Source organism: Saccopteryx leptura, chromosome 1, assembly GCF_036850995.1.
Source record: "Saccopteryx leptura isolate mSacLep1 chromosome 1, mSacLep1_pri_phased_curated, whole genome shotgun sequence".
NCBI classification, from domain to species: Eukaryota; Metazoa; Chordata; class Mammalia; order Chiroptera; family Emballonuridae; genus Saccopteryx; species Saccopteryx leptura.
The window spans coordinates 179,025,815-179,052,057 of record NC_089503.1 but is presented as its reverse complement, the minus strand read 5'-3'; the positions used below and the strand labels follow the sequence as shown (position 1 = coordinate 179,052,057).

Here is a 26,243-nt window from a genome sequence, read left to right as displayed (position 1 = left end):
GGCCTCCTCAGACTTTTTGAGCCTCTTTTCTTTTTGCTGCTCTGTTTCCGTGGTTTTGTTTATCTTGTCTTCTAAATCACTGATTTGATCCTCAGCTTCATCCATCCTGCTTTTAATTCCTTCTAGTGTGGTCTTCATTTCTGATATTGTATTTGTCATTTCTGACTGGTTCGTTTTTATGATTTCAGTGTCCTTTTTGATGCTTGCTATTTCTTTATTTAGGTGCTCATTATGTCCATCTATTGTTGCTCTAAGATCTTTGAGCATTCTAACAATCATTATTATAAACTCTGCATCGGTAATTTGGTTATTTCTATCTCATTCAGATATTTTTCTGGGGATTTCTCTTGTTGATTCATTTGGTTGCATTTCTCTGCTTTCCCATTTTGTCTGTGTATAGACTCCTCCTTTGGATGAGTTATTTGTGTAGCTCACTGAATCTAGGGTTGGTATTGTCTGCCTCCAGTTTCCAGTTGTGTTGTTTCTAGAACTTCTTGGGTTGGCATTAGCTGCTGTTTGTAAACTGCTGTGGGCTATTTGTCTGGTCACTGTTCATTTTGCTATTTGTATCAGTGTCTTCTATATCTTAACTGGGTCAGGTGTGAGGAGCCCTTCCTTAAGATGTAACTCTAACAAAGGTTGTTAGGTTCTGAACTGATGTTCTCCGTATCTGGCCTCTCAATGTGCCCTCCCTGGACCTTCTTGGCCAGAGCCTGGTGCAGACCAGTGGGGATTGCTGCCTATGACTGGCCGTTATCTACCTTTTTGGAGCAATAGGAGATCCAGGTCCTGTGGCTGCCTCTGCTGAGCCCAGGTGCCATTGTTAATATCAATTTAGGCTGGTTTTTATCTACTTTTGGCCTAGAGAATGTTTGTTTAAATGTTCAGGTTTCCCTGAGATTCACTTTCTGCCGCCTCTTATTGGTGGCTACTTATTGGGCTCAGTACTATAAATCAGGGGTTAGGTAAGGTATTAGATGTGACTTGGCCCTTAACCTCAGGTGTTGTTGTATCCAGTCTTCTTTTTTATTTTATTTTATTTTGTATTTTTCTTCTTTTTTAGCCCTCAGAAGGGTGTGGCCACAGGAGTCCAATGGGTGTGGCCTCTGTGTTCCTGGGGTGTGGTCTGTCCACAGGCCTGCCACCCTGCTGCCACTGCCTTGTGTGTTCGGGCACTGGCTTTGCCGGGCTGGCCGGCCACTGCAGTGGCTGGGGCTCCTGCCTCGCCTCCACAGGTGGGATTACGGGTACACACCCGGGCCTCTGATGCGGCTGGCCCCTGGCTTCTGCCCTGCCTCCGTGGGTGGGACTGTGTTTTGCAAGCCTAGCGCAAGCCTTGGCTGGTTCCCGGGTTTTGACCTTCCCCCCACATTTAGGACTGCGCTTGTGCACCAGGGCTGCAAGCCTCGGCCGGCTCCCCAGCCTTTGCCTTGCTCCCGCGGGCTAGACTGCAGGCAGAACCACGCTCACACACCCAGTCCGCAGCCATAGGCTGGGCTGCTTTTGGCTTCCACAGCCATAGCCTGGCCCTCAGCTTCTGCCCCTATGGATGGGACTGTGTTCACACACTGGAGCTGCAAGCCTCAGCCGATTTCCCAGCCTCTGCCTCAACCCTGCAGGTGGGACTGTAGGTGGGACCACTTTTGCATGCCCTGTCCACAGCCACGGCTGGTCCCCAGCTTCTGCCCCCATGTATGGGATTGTGCTCCGGCCTCCTGTCATTGCCCGCCCTCCAGCAAACACTCAGCAGTGTGGGGGTGGTGATGTAGCTCAGACCTCAGCACTCAACACTGTATCCCTGATGGCTCCCTGCTTCTAAGCTACTCTTTTTTCTGAATGTAGCAGGAGAGCTTCCATTTGGCTGGTGACCTGCTTCCCTTTGCTGGTATTGCTGGTTCCAGGAAAAATATTCACTTTAGATTTGGGGAGTGACTCAGCCCAGGTGTTAGGGTGGCTGTCCCTCAAAGTGTTTCTTTCTGTGCCTCCTAGATTACACTCTCTTCCTGCTACTCCAGTCCTCTCAGCGGAGCCCCGGGTGAGTGGTTGTGGAAAAGGTTTTCTGTGTGGTCCCTTTAAGATGAATCCTGGGTCTGAGAAATCCCTCTCCACATTTCTGCATTTCCTACCAGTCTCAGTGTGACTTCTTTGGTGATCTTTGGTTATAGATTCCTCTTAGTTTAGCCCAAAGTTGGTTTTTCCAGTTGATTCTGTTTAAAATTAGGTTGTAATCTATTTTGGTTCTGGGAGGTGGAAGTTGGAATGTCCTCCTACTTTATTGGCATCTTGCCGCTCCTCCAGAACTTTTTCATCTTGCAAATCTGAAATGCTTTTTCTCCTTTCCTGCTCCCTGCCCCCCCCACCCAGCTCCTGGCAACCACCATTCTACCTTCTGCTTCTATGAGTTTTGCTACTCTTGATGCCTCTGATAAATGGACTCATGCAGTATTTGTCTTTTGTGACTAGCTTATTCTATTTAGCATAATGTCCTCAAGGTTTATCCATGTTGTCACATATGACAGAATTTCCTTCCTTTTATTTTTATTTATATTTTTTTAGGTGAGAGGAAAGGAGATAGTGAGACAGACTCCTGCATGTGCTCCAACTGGGATCCACCCGGCAACCCCATCTGGGGCTGATGCTGGGGTACTGAGTTATTTTTAGCACCTGAAGTTGATGTGCTCCAACGGAGCTATCAGTGCCCAGGGCCATACTGGAAGCAGTCAAGCCACTGGCTGCGGGAAGAGGGAGAAAAGGGGGAGGAGGGAAGAAGCAGATGGTCACTTCTCCTGTGTGTCCTGACTGGGAATTGAACCCAGGACATCTATACACTGGGCTGATGCTCTATCCATTGAGCCACTGGCCAGGGCCAATTTCCTTTCTTTTAAAGGTTGAATAATATTCCATTGTTGGATAGATCACATTTTTTTTATTCATACATTTTGTGGACATTTGATTTGTTTGTACCCTTACGAACAGTTCCTCTCACCTCTGCCTTCACCTTTACTGGATTATTTCAAAAACAAATTCCAGATATCAAATCATTTCACCTGCAAGGGTGAAAAAAGATAAGAAACCCTGCCCCCCTTTTATTCCACACAACCATGAAATTATTATCATAACAAAAAAAATTATCAATGATTTTTAATATCACCTGATACACGATCATTGTTCAAGTGTCCAGAATTATCTCATAAATACCTTTTACTATTTGTTTATTCCAATCAGGATCCAAACAAGGTCCACATTGCATTCGGAAGATCTATATTTTAACCTATAACCCTTTTCTCCCTTTCTTCTTGCCATTTATTTGTTGAAGAGCTTGGTCATTGTTTTGATAGGATGTTCCACAGTTTAGATTTGTCAGATTGCATTTCTGTGGTGTTATTGTTGTAAAGTGACCATTGAGTTTCAAGGAGACACTAGAGTTATAGGAAAAATTTAAGAAGAGTTTATTACTAAAAGCTGGCTGGTTGCATGGAGGTTAACACAGACTCAAATCATGCAACCCTGAATAAGCTCAGGGGTTCACTTTTAAAGGCAAAAACCACATTTTTGGGCAGGGGGAGAAGAATGGGTACAGGCACCTAACTAGGTGGGGTTACAGAAGCAAAACAGGCTCATTAAGGTTATCTTTAGAACAATCTTAGCTGTACGGCCCAAATTTCTTAACATTCAGTTGCAGGCCCCCTAACATCTGTTTTTTTTATTATGCAGGCTCAATAGTTAGGCCCCCTAACTGTTGAGCCTGCATAATAACTTCCCTAAAGTAGACAAAAATAGTAAAATGCTAATGCTAAGGAGTCTGATTTCATTATAGATCAAACATATAAGCTAGTCCTGGGTAGCTTACAATGCAAAGGGGGTTATAAGTTGGGTCTCTTATAACATTATTTGATGTGTTCTTCTATCCTGTATTTCCTATAGTCCAAAAGTCAAATCTAGAAGCAGGGTCAAATTCAAAGTCAGTTTTATTTTTGTTTTTCTACAAGTCAACATCTTTGGAGAAGGGTGTATTTTTATTGCCTTCCCTAAGGAGGCATATAATGTCTGAATTGTCTCTCTGTTCATCACTCACTCAGATTTCGTTGCTGTCAGCCTGATTCAGGTGATATGAAGTCCCCCATCAAACTTTTCTTAATACCTGCCTATAAACATTATTTTTATTAGGGGTTGCCAAAAGGTGATTTTAAAAAACTCTGTCATTTCTTCTGCATTTATGTGCTAGAATTCCTCTATTAAGGAAAATTTTCCTTCAAGGGCTATTTGATTTCTTTAACATACAGTTGGTACAGCAAGGGTATAGCAGTTTGCTCACTTTCTTTCTTTAAATTTTCAAAAGAAATGCTTCTTGATTTTTTAAAAATAAGCATACGTTTTATTTTTATAATTTCATGTGTTACAGGTGGGGTTTAAAATTGCCCATGCCCTTAGAATTATAAGCCCCCATTTGGCCTGCGTGCTAGGCAGAGCTACACTGGGTGACATTCTTCTTAATTTATTATTTTCTGGTGATTTATGGTCTTTGCATGAGCAGTTACACTGCTATTTTTTGTCATAGTGAATCTATCTTTTTTCTTGGGGATGGAAGTAAAGTTTGGACCTGATTTAATTGAATGGTGGCAAATTGATGAAAACAGATTTTGAACATCATAAGGGCATAAGGAAAAAGATGATTTAGAATGTCTATGTAAATGAAAATACAGCAAGAGTTTATAATAATTCTGAATATAATTATTCCCTAATTGACATCATATAATCAACAAACACACACATATATTTTAGTTTATTTTGATGTTTAATATATTTAAATTATGTAAATAATGTATATTTTAAAATAAGAAACCTCTCACACAACTTAGATTTGCAACTTGTTATTTCTATGTTTCTCCCATTTAAAATTTGGTCACTCAACCACACACATTGGTTCCCACTGAACCTGGAATTGTAAGCCAGGTAGAAATTTGGTTCATTTCTGCAATAATTAAGATTAACCTGATAACCTTAAAATTCTCTTAATCTAGGAATTAGGAGGTCATATGATATAAGAAATAGAACGATTTCTGAACATTGTAACTTAACCTTAAAGAAAGGTTGCATTTCTAAATCCCTGAAGGATATTATCCAAATATATGGCTAACATCAAGGGCTCAGGGTCCCAAGAGCAATGAAGCAACAGTGAGGTTGAGTGGGCAGGCATCAGTGCTGATACTGAGAGAAGCACAAACCATGGACCCAGAAGGTGGACACCAGGCACAACTACTAATGGCTGAAACCATGCTGAGAGGAAAGAGATCAGGAAATTATTCCACCAAATGGATGTGGAAGCCGTGAAACCTACAGGCTGCCATACCAAGGTTGACCAGCAGAGAGAGTAGTTTTGGTTTGTCAAATATTTTCTCCCATTTTTTAGGTTGCCTTTTCATTCTGTTGATTTTGTTGCACAAAATTTTTTAAGTCTGAAATAGTCCCACTTGTATTTTTGCTTCTGTTACCTGTCTGTGTTGGACATTTTTCTCATATGTGCCTTGACCGTGGGCCCCCAGCAGACTGAACAACCCCTTGCTCAAGTCAGCGACCCGGGTCCAAGCTGGTGAGCTTTTTGCTCACACCAGATGAACCCAAGCTCAAGCTGGAGACCTCGGGGTCTCGAACCTGGGTCCTTCCGCATCCCAGTCCGACGCTCTATCCACTGCGCCACTGCCTGGTCAGGCTGTGCTGGACATTTTTATAGGACATGTTGAGCACGCTGGTCAGAAGGGCAGTGAATGGAAATAAGATATCAGTGGACAACTCCTCCTCTGGAGCCCCACCATCTTTGTTCTTAAAAGGATATTGAATTGACACAAACAAGGGTTTTCTCAGTGTTAGTGTTGGTTTATCCACTCTAAAATGGGAGGGGAAAAGCTTCTTATTGGGAAGAAACTTCCACCCAGGATATTGTCACTCCTTAATGAAAACAGAAGAAAATATCTGCATGTGCGAACTTGTGAAAACGTGGCTACATAGAGTACTGAACCTGCTCATAAACATATCCCAGGAGAGCAAAGGCCAAAACATGCATGCTTTGCTGCTAAAGTTAACTTTGTAATTTACTTTTTGGAAATAGGGAAAATGAGAAAGAGCAGCAAAGGCAGCAGGGAGATGGCCTTTCCTATCCTTTCTTTTTTCACCCGGGTCCTGGGTGTTGAGCTCATGCACTCTGAGACCACTAAGTGCCTGTGGGCGGGTTGGTGCCAGGGACCATAGGTGACTGGCAGAGGACAGGGTTGCTCAAGCATCTGCCTGTCTGCCGACCGCAGGACAGAGTGTTTTATTGTAAAAGAAATGTATGGCATCCTCAACCCTCAGTCTCCCACAAGGCATTTTCAGAAAACGATGCCACTAAGAAGAATTTCTTTACATTGTACTTGGACTTCTTAGGACTGCAAAAATGAATAAATTAAGGCTACATGAATACCTTTTCATTTCATGATATTTATGGACTTTGGCTCTTTTTACCTCTTGAGAATAATTCCAGTGTCAACTTTCTTTGTGTCTCTTTTCTTCACTTTCATGCAAGACAGCTTTTTCCTTCTGACTTTGAAACTTCCTGTATAAACAACACAGCACCTTTTGTATCTGAGCCCATCTAAGGGAACAGAGCATGAGGAACAGCACAGGGCAATATGTTTTTTAAAACTAATCATTTAAATCAGTTGATGGATAGCATCTCTCTTTAATACATTTTTATGAAATAAAAAACTGGACTGTATTTTACCAAACACTCCAACAGGCTCTTCAAGCATACATTTCATAAAAATGTATTAAAGGGAGATGCTATCTGGCCTGGAGACTTCTTGAAAGCCATCTGGTCAACATCAGCTATTCTGAAAGACGTTACTACTGTTGTTCTATATGAATGACCCATATTTAATTATTTCATTTAAGGTCAACTTTAAGATTATTGGAGTTTGAAAGAGATATCTACAGCTGAGTGAGAGGAGAGTACTGAAAATTTTACAAATATGTGTGTTTATATTTATTATTTTTTATTTTATTTATTTTATTTCTTTACAGAGACAGAGAGAGAGTCAGAGTGAGGGATAGACAGGGACAGACAGACAGGAACAGAGAGATGAAAAGCATCTATCATTAGTTTTTTGTTGCGCATTGCGACACCTTAGTTGTTCATTGATTGCTTTCTCATATGTGCCTTGACCATGGGCCTTCAGCAAACCAAGTAACCCCTTGCTTGAGCTAGCGACCTTGGGTCCAAGCTGGTGAATTCTTGCTCAAACCAGATGAGCCCGTGCTCAAACTGTCAACCTCGGGGTCTTGAACCTGGGTCTTCCGCATCCCAGTCTGACGTTATATCCACTGCGCCACCACCTGGTCAGGCTGTGTGTTTATATTTAAAGAGATGTGATTTTTAGACTTCTTTGTATTTTTTTCACTTTGGTAAAACTATATAATACACAGCACAAACTTTACCATTTTAAGCAGTTTATGCACCCAGCAGCAGTAAGTGCATTCCCGCTGCTGTTCAACCATCACTCACCTCCCCCACCCCCGGAAGTTCATTATTCCAAACTGAAGTTCTGTAACCACTAAGCAATAACTCCCTGCCCCCTCTTAATATATACTTATAAAATATTATCTACCTAGGCCGCCTCTAGGTCCCTTCCCTTTGGAAACCACCATGCCAAGCTCAGTGGTGGCCATGGGCCCATCTCCACCATTTTTCATGTCAGGCTGAGGATGTAGTCAAGAGGAAATTCAGTAATGCTTGAAGAGCCTGTTGGAGTGTTTGGTAAAATACAGTCCAGTTTTTTATTTCATAAAAATGTATTAAAGGGAGATGCTATCCATCAACTGATTTAAATGATTAGTTTTAAAAAACATTGCCCACTCTTAAACAATGAGGAAGGAAGGGAGTTACTTCCCAGATCTTCAGGTGTGGCTGCTCCACCTGGGAAGGCAGTTCTCAGCAGAGACCAGGGACAACTTTTACATCGAGAAGGCAGTTGGCAGGGCCTGGCACAGCTGGGCCATCTTTCCCCCAGTCAGCTGTTTGCCAGCTACCATGTGTGTCTCATTCATTATTTCACTCACTCACTCACTCACTCACTCACTCATTTATTTGTTCACTGGTAAATTCCTTCCATGAATGAGGCACACACACTATGCAGTGGGGCTGGCAGTCAGTGAGGGGGAGGGACATGTGAATGGGTAAATCACAACACTGGTGGCCAATGGCTGCTGGGGCACAGAAGACAGGGCACAACCCTGGCTTGGTGGGAAGGACTGGAAATTAAGAGGTGACATCTGAGCTGTCTCTCAAAGGGCTGATAGCAAGCTTCTAGGTTGGGGTGGGAGATTGTTTCAGGTGGGGATAGTGTTCATATAAAACCTCCAGAGCCGGCTAGTCATGATGCCTCATCCAACAGGGGCAGGTGTCAAAATGCAGAACCCTCTGGGGGTGCGAGGAAAGTGCCTGGCTTTCTTGTTTCTGTTTTGTACCATAAATACAAAACTTTTATTTATGTTTTTCTAAAGCTTTCAGCCAACTTGAGTGGCTAAAACCTTTCTTTGTCTTCAGCTATAGATACAAAGATTAATGTTGTCAAAATAGCACCAAAGCTGGTTTCATAGAAATATTTTATCAACAAGCAGACGAACTAGATACTAAAATCGGGCTCTTTTAGCTCTTGATTGCGTGCTGTGTGGCACGCAGTATTTTGTTTTTATCTCCCTCCTTGTGCCTAATGCTTATAAAGTCCGCAATGATTTTATCTGACACTCAGAATTATCAATGGAAAGAGCCTCTAAGCCCCATGAAAAAGATTGCTGTTTTTCTTCATTTCCTTTCACCAATATGGAGACTCTCCTAGAGCTATCCAGCGGGAAGCAATTTGCATGCAGCTTTTCTTCCCGGCATCTTCTGGAAAATGATAACAGTGAAACGAAAGCATACCCACTTAGTCTTAAATATACCTTAAATGGGAAACAGTGACTGCCTGGGAGGGTGAGTTACTGGAGCAAAAGCCACAGTTATGATATGTGAGGATTACCAAAATTTGAGTCATTTTGAAACCAGAGGATGGACTTGCTCTGCCCCATATCTTGGAGTAAAATACATCCAAGATCTCCTGTGAGAAATACATGAGAAGGGAATTAGAGTGAACTATGGCATCTAGAATGCATTTTTGAGATTCAAACTGTAGACCTGTCTCTTCCAGGAAGCCAGTAAAAAGTCTAGAAGGAAAAGAAAAGGGCCAAGAACAGTCTATGGGCAGGTGGGCTGTGCTGTGCTGGTGAAGAAGCCAGATGAGGTCATGAGGTTTCCTGAATGCCCTTGAAATTCACCTTGCAGCTTCCTCTGGAGAACTGGGAGAGCCCTACCGATCACTTTTGAGGGCTTTTAGGAACTAATGAGAAACTGTTGGCTGGAAGACGCTACATGCTATGAAATAATAGTAACAGTTGGTAGAATGCTTTGATTTCTAGCAGATATTATATAAAGAGAAAATTGTGCCCGCAAGGGGAGAGCTGACAAGCTCTCAGCCAAAAGAAGAGGCATGGTTGACTCCCTCAAAGAGCCAGGCTGAGGGGACATGGCTGTTCCCTGCTTACTGATGGCTAGCAGATGTTGGCAGAGCATGAGGCATGCCTCTTGCTATCATGTGAGTAGGAGTTCCAGTGTGCTAGAACCATGACTAGCCCAGTGACCTGTTAGTAACAAGAATAGAAGAATGGGTAGGCTTAGTTTATTAAGTAAGCACTTCTACTTAACAAATAGGAAAAATGAATGAACAAATGAATAAATGTGGATTCCTGACCAAGGTGTACACATGATTTTCAGGTAAAAAATTCTCACTTCTGATGACTTTAATAATTACAACCAATCATAAACTTAAATGCAACATTAAAGGGTTATTAACTCAAATTTCCTAGAAAGCAACATATAAGAATTTAAAGTTTATTTCTTTTTCACAATAACAGTGACCATTATAAGTAAGGAACTGATCTCAGGGTATGTGCTGGGGACTCAGAGAGAAGCTGGTGGCTATTTAGTTGAAGAAATATGGATGACCATAACCTAGTGAATGTAAAAATAATAATATAATTTATTCTTTTACCTTTTTATTTTATTTATTTTTATTTTTTATTTTATTTTATTTTATTTTTGTATTTTTCTGAAGCTAGAAATGGGGAGAGACATCAGACAGACTCCCGCATGCGCCCGACCGGGATCCACCTGGCACGCCCACCAGGGGCGACGCTCTGCCCACCAGGGGATGATGCTCTGCCCCTCTGGGGCGTCGCTCTGCCGCAACCAGAGCCACTTTAGCGCCTGGGGCAGAGGCCAAAGAGCCATCCCCAGCACCCGGGCCATCTTTGTTCCAATGGAGCCTTGGCTGCAGGAGGGGAAGAGAGAGACAGAGAGGAAGGAGAGGGGGAGGGGTGGAGAAGCAGATGGGCGCTTCTCCTGTGTGCCCTGGCCGGGAATCGAACCCGGGACTTCTGCACACCAGGCCAACGCTCTACCACTGAGCCAACCGGCCAGGGCTACCTTTTTATTTTATTTATTAAAAATTTTTATTGATTGATTTTAGGGAGAGAGGAAAGGAGAGAGAGAGAGAGAGAGAGAGAGAGAAAGGAACATCAATCTGTTCCTATATGTGCCCTGACTGGGGATCCAACCAGCAATGTCTGCATTTCAGGATGATGCTCTATCCAACTGAGCTATCCGGCCAGAGACTAGTTTATTTTTTGAGCAAGTAAAAATGCGCTTGATATAAAACTCAAAAGGTGTAAAGGCTCACAAAATACAAATGAATTCCTCCTTGTAAACTTGTCCCTTGGACGCTGGGTTCCCTGTCCCTAGTCCACTAGTTCTACTGCGTTCTGTGTAAATATGTGGGTGGGCAGCATGCTTTATCCACCATATTTTCTCAACTCAGCAAAAGTTCCTGTACCTTCAGTTCACAAAAATCATAAATATCTACTTCATTCATGTGTATTAGTATAGTTTATAATGTGTAATTAGATGCAGTTTGCATAGCATAAAATTCACCCTTATAAAGTTTACAATTCGATGGCTTTGGTATATTTACAGATTATTTGATCATCACTACTGTCTAATTACATACCATCCTCATTATCCCAGAAAGAAACCAGGCACCCATTAATGTTCCTCATTTCTCCCTCCCCCATCCCCTGGCAGCCAATGATCTGCCTTCTGCCTCTATGAATTTGCATATGGACATTCTGTACAAATGGAGTCATCCAATCCATGGCCTTTCGTGTCAGGCTTTTTTCATTCAGTATAGTGTTTCATCCATATTGTAGCCTGTGTCAACTTCCTTTTAATCTCTGGCTAGTATGCCATTGTGTGACACACCATAATTGTTATGCATTCACCAGTTGTTGGACATTTGTGTCATTTCCACTTCTGGGCAACTATAAATAATGCTGTGAACATTGGTGATATTGGCTTACTTTACAAAAGTGTCTTCACCACACTTGCTGTGGGGAGTTTCTCACCAGCTCTGTCTTCTCTCTGCACCCCAGCCTTCCCAGGTTTTGTACATGTATGACTCTAATGACAGAACTGCCATGGGCAGAGAGGACAAAGACTGTGGGGGAAGCAGCTATCAGGACAGCTAGCCAGAGTTTGGTGTGGAACATGTTCTATTTGCAAAGTCTATTAGACATCTAAGTCAAGAGGAGAGCTGGACATACAGGTCTGAGAAGAGGTCAGGGCTGAAGATGTGACTCTGGGAGTCATCAGGGGATGGCTATTCAGAGCCACGAGCCTGGATGACACCACCAATGCGGGAGAGAGGAAATGAAGAAGAGGAGAGAACTGAGAAGAAGACCGAGAATGGATTCCCAGGTGTGCCATCCTAAGAGGCAGGCACAAGGGAAGAAGCCAGTAAAGGAGACTAACAGCAACAAATGAGGTGGGAGAAGTCAGAGGAGGTGGGAGTGGGGGTCCTGGGAGCCAAGTGAGGAGCAGGTCAGGAGGAAAGGGTGACCAGCCATGCCAAAACATAACAGTGCCAGACACCTAGTGAGAGCCTTGTAAATACTAGCCCATTCTTGTTTTTATTAATATCATTGTTGGGAGGAGGGGGAGAGCAGAGTGGCGAATAAGAGCTAAACTTCATGCGTCACAATGCAGAGTAGAGAGCCCCTGTCTGGAAGGGATAGATCAAGGATGGCAGAAAGAATAGCAGAAACACATTTAGGAAAAAGGAGGTAAATACCTCAAAAAGTTCAATCGGTTGCCCTTGAGGATAGGGGCTGAGATAGGGAGTGGGACATTTTTTTTTATATATAAATAAGTCTTTTGATATTATTTGATGTTAAAGTATTGCATGTTTATTTTTTTTTTATTTATTTATTTTTTTCATTTTTCTGAAGCTGGAAACAGGGAGAGACAGTCAGACAGACTCCCGCATGCGTCCGACCGGGATCCACCCGGCACGCCCACCATGGGGCGACGCTCTGCCCACCAGGGGCGATGCTCTGCCCCTCCGGGGCGTCACCATGTTGCGACCAGAGCCACTCTAGCGCCTGAGGCAGAGGCCACAGAGCCATCCCCAGCGCCCGGGCCATCTTTGCTCCAATGGAGACTTAGCTGCAGGAGGGGAAGAGAGAGACAGAGAGGGAAGCGTGGCGGAGGGGTGGAGAAGCAAATGGGCGCTTCTCCTGTGTGCCCTGGCCGGGAATCGAACCCGGGTCCTCCACACACTAGGCCGACGCTCTACTGCTGAGCCAACCGGCCAGGGCCACATGTATATTTTTTGATAAAGAAAGTTTAAAGGAAACAAAAAGAGGACTTCTTTGTGTGTGTTCGTGTATGTGTGCATACACACACACACACACACACACACACACACACACACACACACACACACCAACTTATGACTGGTGTTCTGGGGGGTTCTTGCTGAGCCAAGCTGTGGCTGCAGGCTGGTGGGCATTCAGTCTGCCTCACTGAACGACATCTTATATGCACTGCTAGGATACTTCACTCTTTCCTCATTCAGCACTTCTCTGGCTCTATGAGCAAACTTATAGCACAGAAAGGTCAGGAATACCACAAGCCATGGGGGAGAGGAGAGCCAAGGAAGGAAGTAATTAGAACTCTGTCTCCCAGGTTTTATCTCCCTCTGGCTCCCTTTGGCTGGGGGTCAGTAGAAGATGGGGTGACACCCCTTCCCACTCCTATCCCTCTCACACTGTCACCTCCCCAGCACATCATTGCCTGTACCACCCAGGCTCATGAGATGGTGTGGCCTTTCTACTTTGGAAAATGAGAATTCTCAGAAGATAGACAGACATGCATATAGAACATGGTCAAAATACTGAGTATCAGGAGGGGTGATGCCTCAAAAGAGAAGATAGGGGAGAAGTTGATAGGGTGGAAGTGGGCTGAGATTCTATAATGACATGATAAGTTGCTATTTGTTTTTCTGTGGCTTCTGCTCCAAATAAGAGTTTCAGCTCTGATGTGGTGAAGTGTGCAGTATGAATTCAGCATTCATCACAGGGACTTCCAGGGGGTGGTCTAGAGGTCCCACTGGCCTGATTGAGGGAGGCTGGGAATAGTGGCACCCTAACCAGAAAGCAGCAGAAAGAAAACGGAAAGGGGACTGTTACAGACTGAATGTCACAGGTTGAAATTAAACCCCCAGTGTAATGCTGTTTTGTGACAAGTGGGGCCTTTGGGAGGGGATTAGGGCATAAGGGTGGAGTCCTCACTAGTGGGATTAGTGCCCTTCTAAGAAGAGGCCAGAGAGCTCCCTTGACCTGTCTCCCATGCGAGGACACAAGGAGAAGTCAGCAGTCTGCAACCTAAAAGAGAGATCCCACCAGAACCCAACCTTGCTAGCACTTTGACTTTTGACTTCCAGCCTCCAGACTGTTTTTTAACTCCACTAAATGTAAGTTCCAGGAGAGTAGGTCTTTTCCTGTCTGGTTTGCTGCTATATTCCTAACACCCAGAACAGTACCTGGCTTGTCTTTAGCACTTGATATATAGTTATTGAATGGGTATCTTGATACATAGTTATTGAATGAGTATGTTGAGACGTCTCACTTCTCAGATAATGAATCAGTCATTACCTGAAACCATTCTGGGTATTTCCAGCAAGAAGCAATCTAAGACAAGGAATTAGGGGCTGTAGACTCACTAGAAGGCTGCAGGTGCAGAGGTAAGAGAAAGTCACCACTAGCTCTCAGGCCTACCCCTAGCTTACAGGAAAACAGGAAGTTTGAGGACCTGCAGGGTCCATTGCCAATGTCACTGTAGAGATTAATGATACTAAAATAGACAGTTGCAATAATGTTCTGTAGTAAAAGTTATGGGCATGTGGTCCCTCTCTCAAAATATCTTATTGTACTGCACTGACCCTTGTGGTGATGTGAAGTTACTGTGCTTGACCCTTGTGGTGACTTGAGGTTACTGTGCTGACCCTTGTGGTGACGTAAGGTGATACAGTGCCTGTGTGATGAGATGCGGTGAGAAGGACACGTTAACAGAGATGAATTGTGTTCTACACAGGACAGAGTGGGATGGCATGAGATTTTGCCATGCTACTCAGAACGGTCCTCAATTTAAAATTTGTGAATTGTTTCTCAAATTTTCCATTTAATAGTTTTGGACCATGATTGACTGTGGGTAACTGAAACTGTAGAAAGCAAAACCATGGACAAAGGGGGGAGTACAGCAGCCATGCTAACCCTACCCGTTCTAGCCCTACATGTGCTAACCCGACTCATACTAACCTGACCAATGCTAACCCTACCTGTGCTAACCCGACTCGTGCTAACCCAACCCGTGCTAACCCTACCCGTGCTAACACGACCCGTGCTAACCCTACATGTGCTAACATGACCCGTGCTAACCCTACCTGTGCTAACAGGACTCGTGCTAACCCTACCTGTGCTAATACGACCCATGCTAACACGACCTGTGCTAACCCTACCTGTGCTAACACGACCCGTGCTAACCTTACCTGTGCTAACCCGACCCGTGCTAACATGACCCGTGCTAACCTTACCTGTGCTAACCTGACTTGTGCTAACCCTACCCAAAGAAGAATTAGGGTAGGGGATTCCAATCACTTTTATTGTCGATAACATAAAAATAAAAACTACCTGCATGGTTTTATTCCTAAAACCCAACTGCTAAAGAGTGATGTTAAATGCTAGCTTGGAAATGAATATTGAACTAGAGGACTGTCCAGATGTCATTTAAAATTCAACAGTGATGGACTTATGTCCAGTCATTAAGGAAGACTCAGTTTGCTCTATTTTGCTGTCCACTTTTACTCTGAAAGCTTGCTTACACTTTCTTAACATCAGTTTAGATCCATCACTCCTAATTTTAATCCCCTGGGACTGGATGTATTCCTGTCATTGTTCTCACTCCTAGAAATGGACTTACTGAAAATGGTCTTGTTTTACTGCAGTTATTTTTATACTTTATACATGTTCTAGTTGCTTCGATCTCACTATTAAGCAATTGCTCCAATATTGTTTAATTACCTGTGATCATTCACTACACTTGCCTTTTGGGCTACGAGACATTCAGCCAGAATGAAGTGTTTGAGAATAAGTTTCAAGGGAGCTATTTCACTCACATCATGATACATATTCCTTTACACCATTTACATGTAACAAGAGCCACACCCAATACTGAGACACATAAAGATTAAGGATGTGGCCACTGGGCTTACTTATAGTCTAATGGGCTGTACACATAATTTTGAACCATTAAACAAAAGTCTCAAATCTTAAATTGGACTATCAACAATCATTTTGCACCTTAGCTTTACAACTCTTTAGGAGTAATCAATTCACAGGGAAAAGAGGGCAGCTGAGAACAGATATGTGGACCGCTCAGGCATAGCCACATTGTTGTACAGTTACCTGCATCATGCTCAGTAATTAGGGATATGGGGAGGATAAGGCTGCAGTCCCAGAGGGACTGTACAGAAGCTACAGGCTCATGGGACTGATTGAGAAAAGCTTCCTGCAGGAAGCAGTCCTGCTTTACTGAAGCAGAAGTTTACACTAATTTGGAGCCTAGTAACTCTCACTTGTCTATTAAGGAAGACTGCTGTCTAAATGTCAGAGTCTGGGCTTCAAAATCCATCTTCTTGATGCACAAGGTTGGAGGTTTTTGGCTTGCCTTTGTGTTTTTTTATTTTCTCACACTTTTGAGGCTCTGCATTTCCATACATTATTTCACTTTCTTCAGGAGTGTGGGCAACACTTCTCAATTTAGCTCAGCTCTGTGTTTCATGTGTCGGTGTTTATCCTTAAAGCACATTCATCAAGAGGAAAATTAGGGCCAGAGCCAACAAGGGTCTCAGGCCTCCCTGCCTGGGCCCACGGCCATGCCATGCCATCTGTGGCTTAGGGCTTTGGGTTGCGCTGTGAACTCATGAGCCCGTGCTCACCTGAGAGATGGAATCTGCTAGCGTTTGCTGCAGGAAAAGCTTTACTGCACTGTCACCTCTGGTGGCCTCTTCTCCTGCCAGATAAGTGAAACCACCTGGAGGTGCCCTTGTATGCCAGGCATGGCACCTGTCCTGTGACACCTGGCTGCTCACTGCTCCCCGTTTTTCCCAGCATCCCTCTCCCTGGAAGATCTTTCCTGTCTCTTAGCCTGTGTTCATGGGTCTGGGCAGGAAGTGAAGTGGGTCATAGAGGCCAGTTGAACTGAAGCCACGTTGTATTTCTTTGTGTCCCTTCTTCAGCCTTTCTCTTCCACTGTAAGCACTGAGGCCTCTGGTTCTGACGATTGCTTCTTTGGTTGCCTATGACTCAGTCCTCATTAGCAGGGCCAACTGCCTGGCAGGCATTTAATGGTGATTGGTTTTCTTCGTGCGCTCTGCGCGGCCCTTTGAGTGACACCTCACACTGTGGCCTGCTGTGATGTGGAAAGTCAGGTCAGCTGGCTAGTTACCGAGCCGGGCTTCTCTGGACACAGCCTGGGGCTTCATTTCCTCCATGTGGCATGACGAGGCTGCAAGGAATTAAAAACCAACAGTGTGACTGCTTAGCATATGGCTGAATGTCAAGGGCCATGAAAATGCTTAATTTCATTTATTTAATAGTAGTTGGGTGGCCACGTGGATGTTGCTGTGGAAACCATAACTCCTGAATTCTCTGATATATCTATATCGTTGTCTTTAAATGGGGGTTTAAATTTAAATCCTGTGAATTTTTTTCATATCAGAAAAGTAACAAGTAGAATCACAGTTTGGTGTTCATCACAGCCTTTCTATAAGAAACAGTGGGAGCTGCTACTGTCCCCCTGGGCCCTGCCCCAGGAGCATCTATTGTCCAGTTATCTCACCCGATCCCTCTTTTTATTTAAGGTCATGTTTCCCATCTGTCCACCCACCCATCCATCCACCTGTCCATCCATCCATCCGTCCATCCATCCACCCACCCATTCACCCATCTGTCCGTCCGTCCACCCGTCCGTCCATCCATCCATCCATGCATCCATCCATCCATGCATCCATCCATCCATCCATGCATCCATCCATCCATCCATCCATCCATCCATCCATCCATCCATCCATCCATCCAGAAACACTGCATTTCCGACTTGTGAGTTGAGTGCACTGTGAGAGATGTGCACTAATCAGAGAGAGCCCTTGGCTTCCCTGTGAAGGTGTAGACCCAGAGGATGTCCCTGGGTGATGGAGGACCGTGATGGCAGACCTTGTGCTGCCGGTGAGATCAAGGGGAGGCAACACAGGGAGTGGCTGCTGCATGAGAGCCACATGCCTGAAAGTCAGCCCTGACTCCCCTCACATTGTTTAGTCTTCAACCTTGCTGATTGGGTGCTGACTGTTCTGAACTTGATCCCTCATTCTTATCCTCTCTTTCATGTCTCTCATCATTTTAAAAAGAGTTTTATTGAGATGTATTTTGCATATAAAAAATTCACCCTACTCAAATGCACAGGTTTTTTTCCTTTTATGTCCTACCTTTCACTACCTCACCTTTAAAAATCTCCATGGTCCCTCTCTTTTATTCCCAACTCCACATTTGGTAAGTCTACTGAATGGTGCAGTCATTACCATAAGTCACTTTCATAACATTTTCATCTCCCCACTTCCACAGATACGCCTGCGGTTAATCTCTGCTTCTACCTCTAGCCCCTGGCGGGCAACTACTAATCTGCTTCCTGAATCTATAGATTTGTCTTTTCTGAACATTTTATGTCAGTGAAGTCATATAATATATGTGGTCTCTCATGTCTGGTTTCTTTCACTTAGACTAACATTCTTGGGGTTCATCTACATTGTAGCATGAATCAGTCCTTCTGGTTGTTTCTTTCCTTTGTATTGCTAAATAACACTCCATTGCATAAGATATACTGCATTTGCTCTATCCTTTTACCAGCTGTTACTGCTTTTTGGCTATTATCAATAATGCTGCTATGAACTTTTGTGTGCATGCCTTTGTTTGCATGTCTGATTTTATTTCTCTTGAATAGATAAGATACTTAGGAGTGGAACTGATGGGTAGCACAGTAACTTTATATTTGACTTTTTGAGAAATTGCCACACAGTGACCACACCGTTTTATATTCCCACTAGAAATGTTTGAGGGTTCTCATTCTCCATATCCTCACGAAGTTATTGTCTGTCCTTTTCATTATAGTTTTTCTAGTTAGTATGAAGTGGTATTTACTTGTGGTTTTAAATTTTCTTTTCCATCATGACTAAGGATGTTGAGCATTGCTTCATGTGCTTATTAGCTATTTGTATAGCTTCTCTGATGATATATTTGGTTACATCTTTTGCATTGGGGTTGTTTGTTTTCTAATTAAGACCTCCTATCGCTTTTTACCTCCTAAATGGTATGTTTACTTCTGTGTATTAATGCTTCAGCTTTTTTTTTTTTTTTTTTTTAAACAGAGAGCTACCAGGTTAATATCATGGTGTGGTCTTGGCATTACCCCTCACTTACAAAAACTCCTGTGTTTGCATTGCCTTAAGTTCAAACTCCTAAACTTGACATCCAAACTGTCATATAATGTGGTTCTATCCCTCTATACTCTCAAAGGAAATCTCAGTTCTGGGAAAATGACTCAATTGTGACCTCCTGTTCTTTCCTTCTGGGTGTCTGTCTCTTGTCTGATGTCTTTCCCTCCTTCTCCTAATCTCTGATCCACCCTCCAAGGCCCGGTCGCCTCCCCAAGGGTCTCTCGCTGACTCATCCAGGGGGAATCTCTTACCTGTCTTTGAGCTCCCTAACTCTGTATCTGTTTCCGTTGACCTGCTGACCTCTTTACTTGACCTGCTTGTACACTGAGTAAGCAGTGTTTCCTGGCACCCTCATGCAATGCCATTCTGTTCTAGTTCTACGTCTCTCAGAACTGTCATCAACCAGATATGTAGGAGATTGTTGGATTTTACGTCTTAGACGTCCATAGTCTTCCTGTGCCCCACCTATCCCCAACTTGTGCTATACTACAGATACTGAGACCACATGTGGCTTGTGGTTGGGGACCAAATGTAGGTCTGCCAGTGTTTCTCCTTGGCTGGGTCTGTGTCTCTGGGCAGGCCAACCCCCTCTGAATGGCTCTGGGTTCTTCCCTTATATTCCTAACTCCAAAGTTATGAAGTTGTAAAGACAGATGAAGTATTATTAGTTTTTTTTTCTTTTTTTGGTCAAGTGCTTTGAACTCCTATTTTACTGTAAAATAGTTATTATTTTTTCCCATTGATTTGAGAGAGAGAGAAAAGGAGAGAGAGAGAAAAGGAGAGAGAAGCATCAAGTTGCTGTTCCACTTAATTGTACAGCCACTGATTGCTTGTCATACATGTCCTGTCCAGGGCTCCAACCAGCGGAACCAGGATTGAGCTGGGAACATTGGCACTCCGGGACAATACTTGATCTACTGTGCTACCAGCCAAAGGGTGTAAAATATTTATTTTTAACTTTTAATCACCAGTATTCTCTACCCATCTCCCCCTCCAGCTTTGTCTTTTTGTAGCCGGCTTTTGATTAGGAGTACAGGTATGCGAATGTATGTCGGTCTCTGTGTGTGTATGTGTGTATATATGTGTGTGTGTATGTGTCTGGGCACACTGACCATGGATGCGGGTGGGGTATCCAACTCTTTACCTTCTTGGCTCCTTGTGATCCCTTTTCTAAAATTGAAACTTGCTTTAGTTTCCTTTTTTGTTTTTCTTATAATAATGATAATAATGTTACATTTGTCTAAAAAACTTTCAGTTGCAAACTCCCAGAGAGCTGTTATATTCTTAATATTTTGATGTTCAATTCTAGTTTTTTTCCTGATGTGTATGCAATTTTCTTCTGGTTTTGGTGAATTATCATCATACTGTATATACATAAAAATTTTTTTATACTTAACACTAATGTATCAATGTGTTTCCTTTATTTTCATAAAATTAATTTTATGAAAACATTTTTAGTGACTGCATGGTACTCCATTACCTGACTATACTGTAAGTTATTAAGCCCATTCCCTGTAAAACACACGTAGGTTGTTTCTCTTCCTTCATGATTATGGAAATACAAAGGGTGCCATGGTCCCTTTTCAAAAGAGGCTACTTCTTGTGATAGGTGACAGTACCATCCATGCTAGTCCCATATGGAGCTCAAAGTCATTGGGCTGAGTGCTCATTGTCTGACCCTCCTCTCTGCTTTTAATAACTTGTCTTTTCCAACCTCAAAGCAAAGTAAAAATAACACATTCCAACCCCCAAAGAAGAATATCACTCTAAGTACACAAATTTGGTCCACACCCTTTCTCTTTCTATACCTTTCTTTTCTTTCTTTTTTTTTTTTGCATTTTTCCAAAGCTGGAAATGGGGAGGCAGTCAGACAGACTCCTGCATGCACCCAACCGGGATCCACCTGGCATGCCCACCAGGGGGCGATGCTCTGCCCCTCTGGGGGGTCACTCTGTTGCATCCAGAGCCATCCTAGCACCTGAGGCAGAGGCCACAGAGCCATCCTCAGCGCCCAGGGCCAACTTTGCTCCAATGGAGCCTTGGCTGCGGGAGGGGAAGTGAGAGACAGAGAGGAAGGAGAGGGGAAGGGGTGGAGAAGCAGATGGGCGCTTCTCCTCTGTGCCCTGGCCAGGAATCGAACCCTGGACTCCTGCACGCCAGGCCGACGCTCTACCACTGAGCCAACCTGCCAGGACCTATACCTTTATTTTCTGAACTATCACCTTTAGACTAAATCCAACTGTCAACTTTGGAATTTAGCATGAAAGGAATTGATGAGGATAAAATGATTAAGGATTGAAATGAGAGTCCAGGAACAGAAAGTTGCTCTCAGCTTGTGGGATAACAACCCTCCTTTCAAACTACAACAGTGACCAAGTCCACAGATGAAAGTCACCAGCTTGCTGATGCCTTTGGCAGCCCACACATGATCAGATGGTCCCCAGAACACCAGTAGATCATATGCAAATATTGTCTATATATTCATAATACCACATGGACAGTGTAAGCTGCTTTAATTATCTTTTAAGAAGAAACACAGCCGTCTCTGGCACATGCACTCCACTCACTCTGTTGGCAACTGATCTGGAAATCATTTCAGAAGAAAAATATTAAAAAGGAGCAGAATCTGTTCTATTCTGCTCTCTGCTTTGCGATTAGAAGTTGCCAGCCTGATTTTGGGCTTTTATTTCTGATTTAGACTTTCAGACTTGAAAAACACAGTGACATAAAATATTTTAGCTATAAAATTAATGAGTGACTCACTCTCAAGGTATAAATAATGAGGAAGCTAAATTGCATTTTATGAAAATATAAAAGTCCCATGAAGCACTTCCAAAGATGTTATGTTCATTTAATAATGAAGCAACAAAGGATATGGAATAAGGATTTCATTCTCAGCCAGGTAATGGACCTTAATTTTTTGCACTTTGTACTTAGAGATGTAATAGGGAGATACTGTTTTTTACCCAGGGGTATCAATGGAATAAATAAACTTGTGTTTTTAGAAGCTCTGGACTTTTAGAAATCAGTATGTAATTTTTTCATTCATAAAAATTCATAAAACAAGTGAGTTTTTTAACCTAAATCTTGAAGTAATTCTGTCAATAGCCTCAAATGTGAAGACATGAGAAATCTCTCTATTATCTATCTATCTATCTATCTGTCTATCTATCTATATCAGTGAAGGGTTTGGTTGCATCATTAGAAACCTTCAGCCTAACAGAAAATAAAATTATAGCTAGGTTCTTTGAAGACTAACTTTTTAGGCTGCTAACCCACAGAATAAAAACTCTTGAAATAATAACAATTCTAAAAACCTAAGGTAGGTTTAAAAAGCCACATTAAAACTAAAATTAAGGAGTACCTGTACTTTATACATGATTGAATTTCCCAAGGGAAAAAAATTACAAACTGCGTAACAATAACATAAAACCTATATAAAGGCACTGGAGAGTGGCCCAAAGCAGGCAGAGACTGGAGGGTACTCAAAGACTCAGTCTTTGAAAAAAGGGTTGGATGGGTGTTCCTGTCTGCTGGGTATGGTGGTTATAATTCAAGGGGAGGCCAGTCTTGTTGGTTTGAAGTATTATTACATGGTGGAGTTCAAGGCTGTAGCTGGCAAGGGAGAAGGCGAGGCCTGGAATGAAGAGAGCCAAGGTGAGGCAGCCCTAAAACCCACATAAATGCCCCTCAAATCCTCGGGTAACATTTGTGAATTATGACTACATGGAAGAGCCCAGAGGAAAGAAACATCTAGAAGCTGAAAGAGTGGAATAGAAATTTCAGCTCCTGTCTCCACAGGAAAGCAGAGTTTGGAGTACAAGTCCCAAGTTACAGGGGCTCAGCAAACACTTTAGGGTTTCCACACAAACCCCAGCAGTGCCATACTTCAGCAGTAAAGATCAAGTCCCAGAACTAAGGGATTTTTCTTAGTTCAAAGGGTAACTAAATGGAACCACTTTAATAAAGCATAAAGCCAAGTCTTTACAAATTCATAGTAATCCACCACTAACTTAACTGGCTACTAAACAAAATCAATACTCCTCAAAGATAAGAGAACCTAGCACCTCTATACTGTAATAGCCATAATATTCAGCATACAGTTAAAATTTACTGAATCTAAAAGAAACAGGAAGATGTGATTCAAAGTCAAGAGAAAAATCAGTTAATAGAAAGTGACCCCCAAATGAGCTGGATGTTGGAGTTAGTAGACAAGAAATTTAAAGCTGCTGTTATAATTATGTTTGAAGATTTAAAGGAAAAAGAAGCAGAGAATTGGAACCCATATATATATATATATATATATATATATATATATATATATATATATATATATATATATATATATATATATATATAGAAAAGTCCAATATCTAAAATGAAGAATTCACTGGATGGGCTGAACAGAGATTGGAGATAGCAGAAGAAAGGATGGTGAACTTACTCAAGGATCAACAAGCATTACCTATTTTAACACTAGAGGGCTAAAGATTCAGATGGTGAACAGGGCCTTAGTGACTTACGGGGGTAATTATAAATTTCCCCAATTTTGGTGATAAACCTACAGATTGACTTAAAGATCCTAGAAATTCAGCAAACTCTAAGCTGAATAAATACAGAGAAAACTACATCCAGGAACACTATAGTTAAACTGCTGAAAATCAATGGTAAAGAGAAAATCTTCAAAGGATCCAGAGAAAAAGGACACACTATATAGAGGAGAATTCCCGTAAGTATTACTGCTGACTTTTAAGGAAGGTCAAAAGGCAATGAATGGCAACTTTAAAGAGCTGAAAGAAAGATAACCACCAACCAGGAATTATATATCCAATTAAACTACTCTTCAAGGGCAAAAGTGAATCAAAGACATTTTCAGATATGCAGAAGCTAGGAGAACATGTTGTCAGGAGTTCCTTAGTGCAAGAAGTGCTAAAGGAAGTTCTTCAGTTTGGAGGGAAATTACCCAGTTGGAAAGCTGGCTCTTTAGGAAAAAGAGAGTCCCAGAAATGGTAAAACTGAGTAAATATAAAAACCACATATTTAAAATTTTATTATTTTACTAAAAAACAGATTGCTTAAAGTAAAATTGATAAGATTGAATTGTGGGTTCTATAATGTATGTATATATAAAATATATTACATGTATGTATGATAAAATGTAGCACAAAGGAGGGAGATAAAATGAAATTACACTGTTGCAAGTCTCTCTTATTTTGGGTGAAGAGACACAATGTTAACTCTAAGTAGCCCATGACAAGTTAAAGATTCATTTTAAAAACCTTAGAGCTAAAAGGATGAAAGCAGAATACTAAAGCATTCAATTAACAGGAAGGCAGGAGGGACAGGAATGAAAAACAGTACAAATAGAAAACAGAGGAATACTAGCAACAACGTGAAACTAAAAACCTCACGTTAAGCAAAAGAAGTCAAACACTAAAGAATACATATTGCATGAATTTTTAGGAATAAAAAGTTCAAGGTCAGACAAAACTAGTTTATAGTGATAGAAATCAGAGCAGTGATTGTGTTGTGATGGGTAGGGAAGAGACGAGAGAACTTTCTGGAGAGATGGTAATTTATACCTTGATAGACGTTGTGGGTTAAGTGGGAGCATACTTTGATCAAAATTCATATTATGTACGTTTAACACAAGTGCATTTCTTTGCATGTAAATTTTACACCCATTTTTTTTGGTGGTTTTTTTTTATTTTTAATTTTATTTATTTATTTATTTTATTAGAGAGAGAGAAAGAGAGAGAGAGAGAGAGAGAGAGAGAGAGAACAGGGGGAGGAGCTGGAAGCTTCAACTCCCATATGTGCCTTGACCAGGCAAGCCCAGGGTTTTGAACCGGCGGCCTCAGTATTCCAGGTCGACACTTTATCCACTGCGCCACCACAAGTCAGGCACACCCATTTTTTAAAAAGCCTCAAATCACTCTCGCGGTGCCTCCGATTGTAAACTTTGATCAACAGGGGGCGCTCCGAGATCACTAAACACGTTTTAGGGATACAGCTACTTGGGGATGCAAATCAGACCAGCTCAGGACTCTGTCTCCAAGGTATATCTCGCAGCTTCCCAGTAGTTCTTCCTCGACACCCCACCTTCCCCATCCGCGGCAGGTCCATTTCACCTGGCCATGCGCTGCTTTTCCGCGGATAAGCAACGCGTAGCTAATGGTGATGCTGTTTCCCGAGGCACCTCTCGGGAGTACATCTGCAGCTGGGATCTGGCGTGGGCTGCCTTGAAGGCGTACCTGACTCCCACCCCCCATCCAAGGTCTTCTCTTGATCTGATCACTTTTAAACGGGAAGTAGGGACGTAATGGAAACTTCCATACTGTTCTCGACGTCTTCATTTTGAGCTCCTTACCTCGCTTTGGTGACTGAAATATTCTCACGCAAGGGCTGCGGTGGGCGCGCGGGAGGCACAGAAAAAGAATTTTCCCTGAGGAAGGCAGGGTGTGCGTGGGGGCGTTGCCCCGGTATCCCGGTATTCCCCCCCCCCCCCCCCCCCCGTAATACTCCCTTTTTGCCGACTCCATATCACAGAAGGAACTAGCGACTAAAAAGCCCCAAACGTCCTTCGCGCACTCGCCCACCCCCATGCCGGGTCTCTCCGCGGCGCCGAGATGCCATTACACCTCACGTGATCCCCGCCCTGAGCCGGTCCTTCGAGAGGCGTTTCGCGGGGTGTTAATTAAAGGTCACAACAAAACAGACCTGCTGGCTCACCAGAAGAAATGTTCTCCCAGGGAATGAAAAATGATACCCCGGAGCAGCCACGTGTGGAGCTCGGCTTCCTACGCTCTCGGGCGCTGCGCCGGGGTGGGTAGGTGGGGGATCCGAGAGGGGATGATGACTGGTGCTCCCGGGGCACCGTGGGCCCCAGGTGCGGGAAATCGAGGAAGGAGGAGTACCGAGGGGACCCTCCCGGGCAAGGCGAGGCCAAGGCCAGTTCGCACACACCCCCTCCTCGGGCCCGCGCCGTCCACGCTGTGCGAGTGCAGCGCGGCGAAGCCCTCAGTTTCCTCTGCTCCGCAGCTGCTCTCTTGATCCTGGGCTCACCTGTCCCAGCGCCAAGCAGCTGGGCACCTCGCAGATAGGGACTGGGCAGGTGGGGACTCCCCCCTCCCCCTCCCCCGGGGCAGTGGTTGGAACCGTGGCCCCGTGGCCGGGGGCCGGTAGGGCCAATCCAGAAAAGATTTGCAGGGCAAGTCTGAGAGAACAAAGGGCGGG

At 43.3% G+C, this 26,243-nt stretch overlaps 1 protein-coding gene across 1 annotated transcript in view; it reads left to right on the top strand.

Moving 5' to 3' along the window:
- The window catches only part of EFCAB2 (EF-hand calcium binding domain 2), a 118,274-nt gene extending 98,032 nt beyond the window's left edge, over window positions 1-20,242 (top strand). Inside the window, exon 7 of the mRNA XM_066381765.1 lies at window positions 19,860-20,242. Coding sequence (XP_066237862.1) covers window positions 19,860-20,020 — 161 coding nt within the window. The 3' untranslated portion in view covers window positions 20,021-20,242. The remainder of the gene's footprint in view (window positions 1-19,859) is intronic.
- The last annotated feature ends 6,001 nt before the right edge of the window (window positions 20,243-26,243 follow it).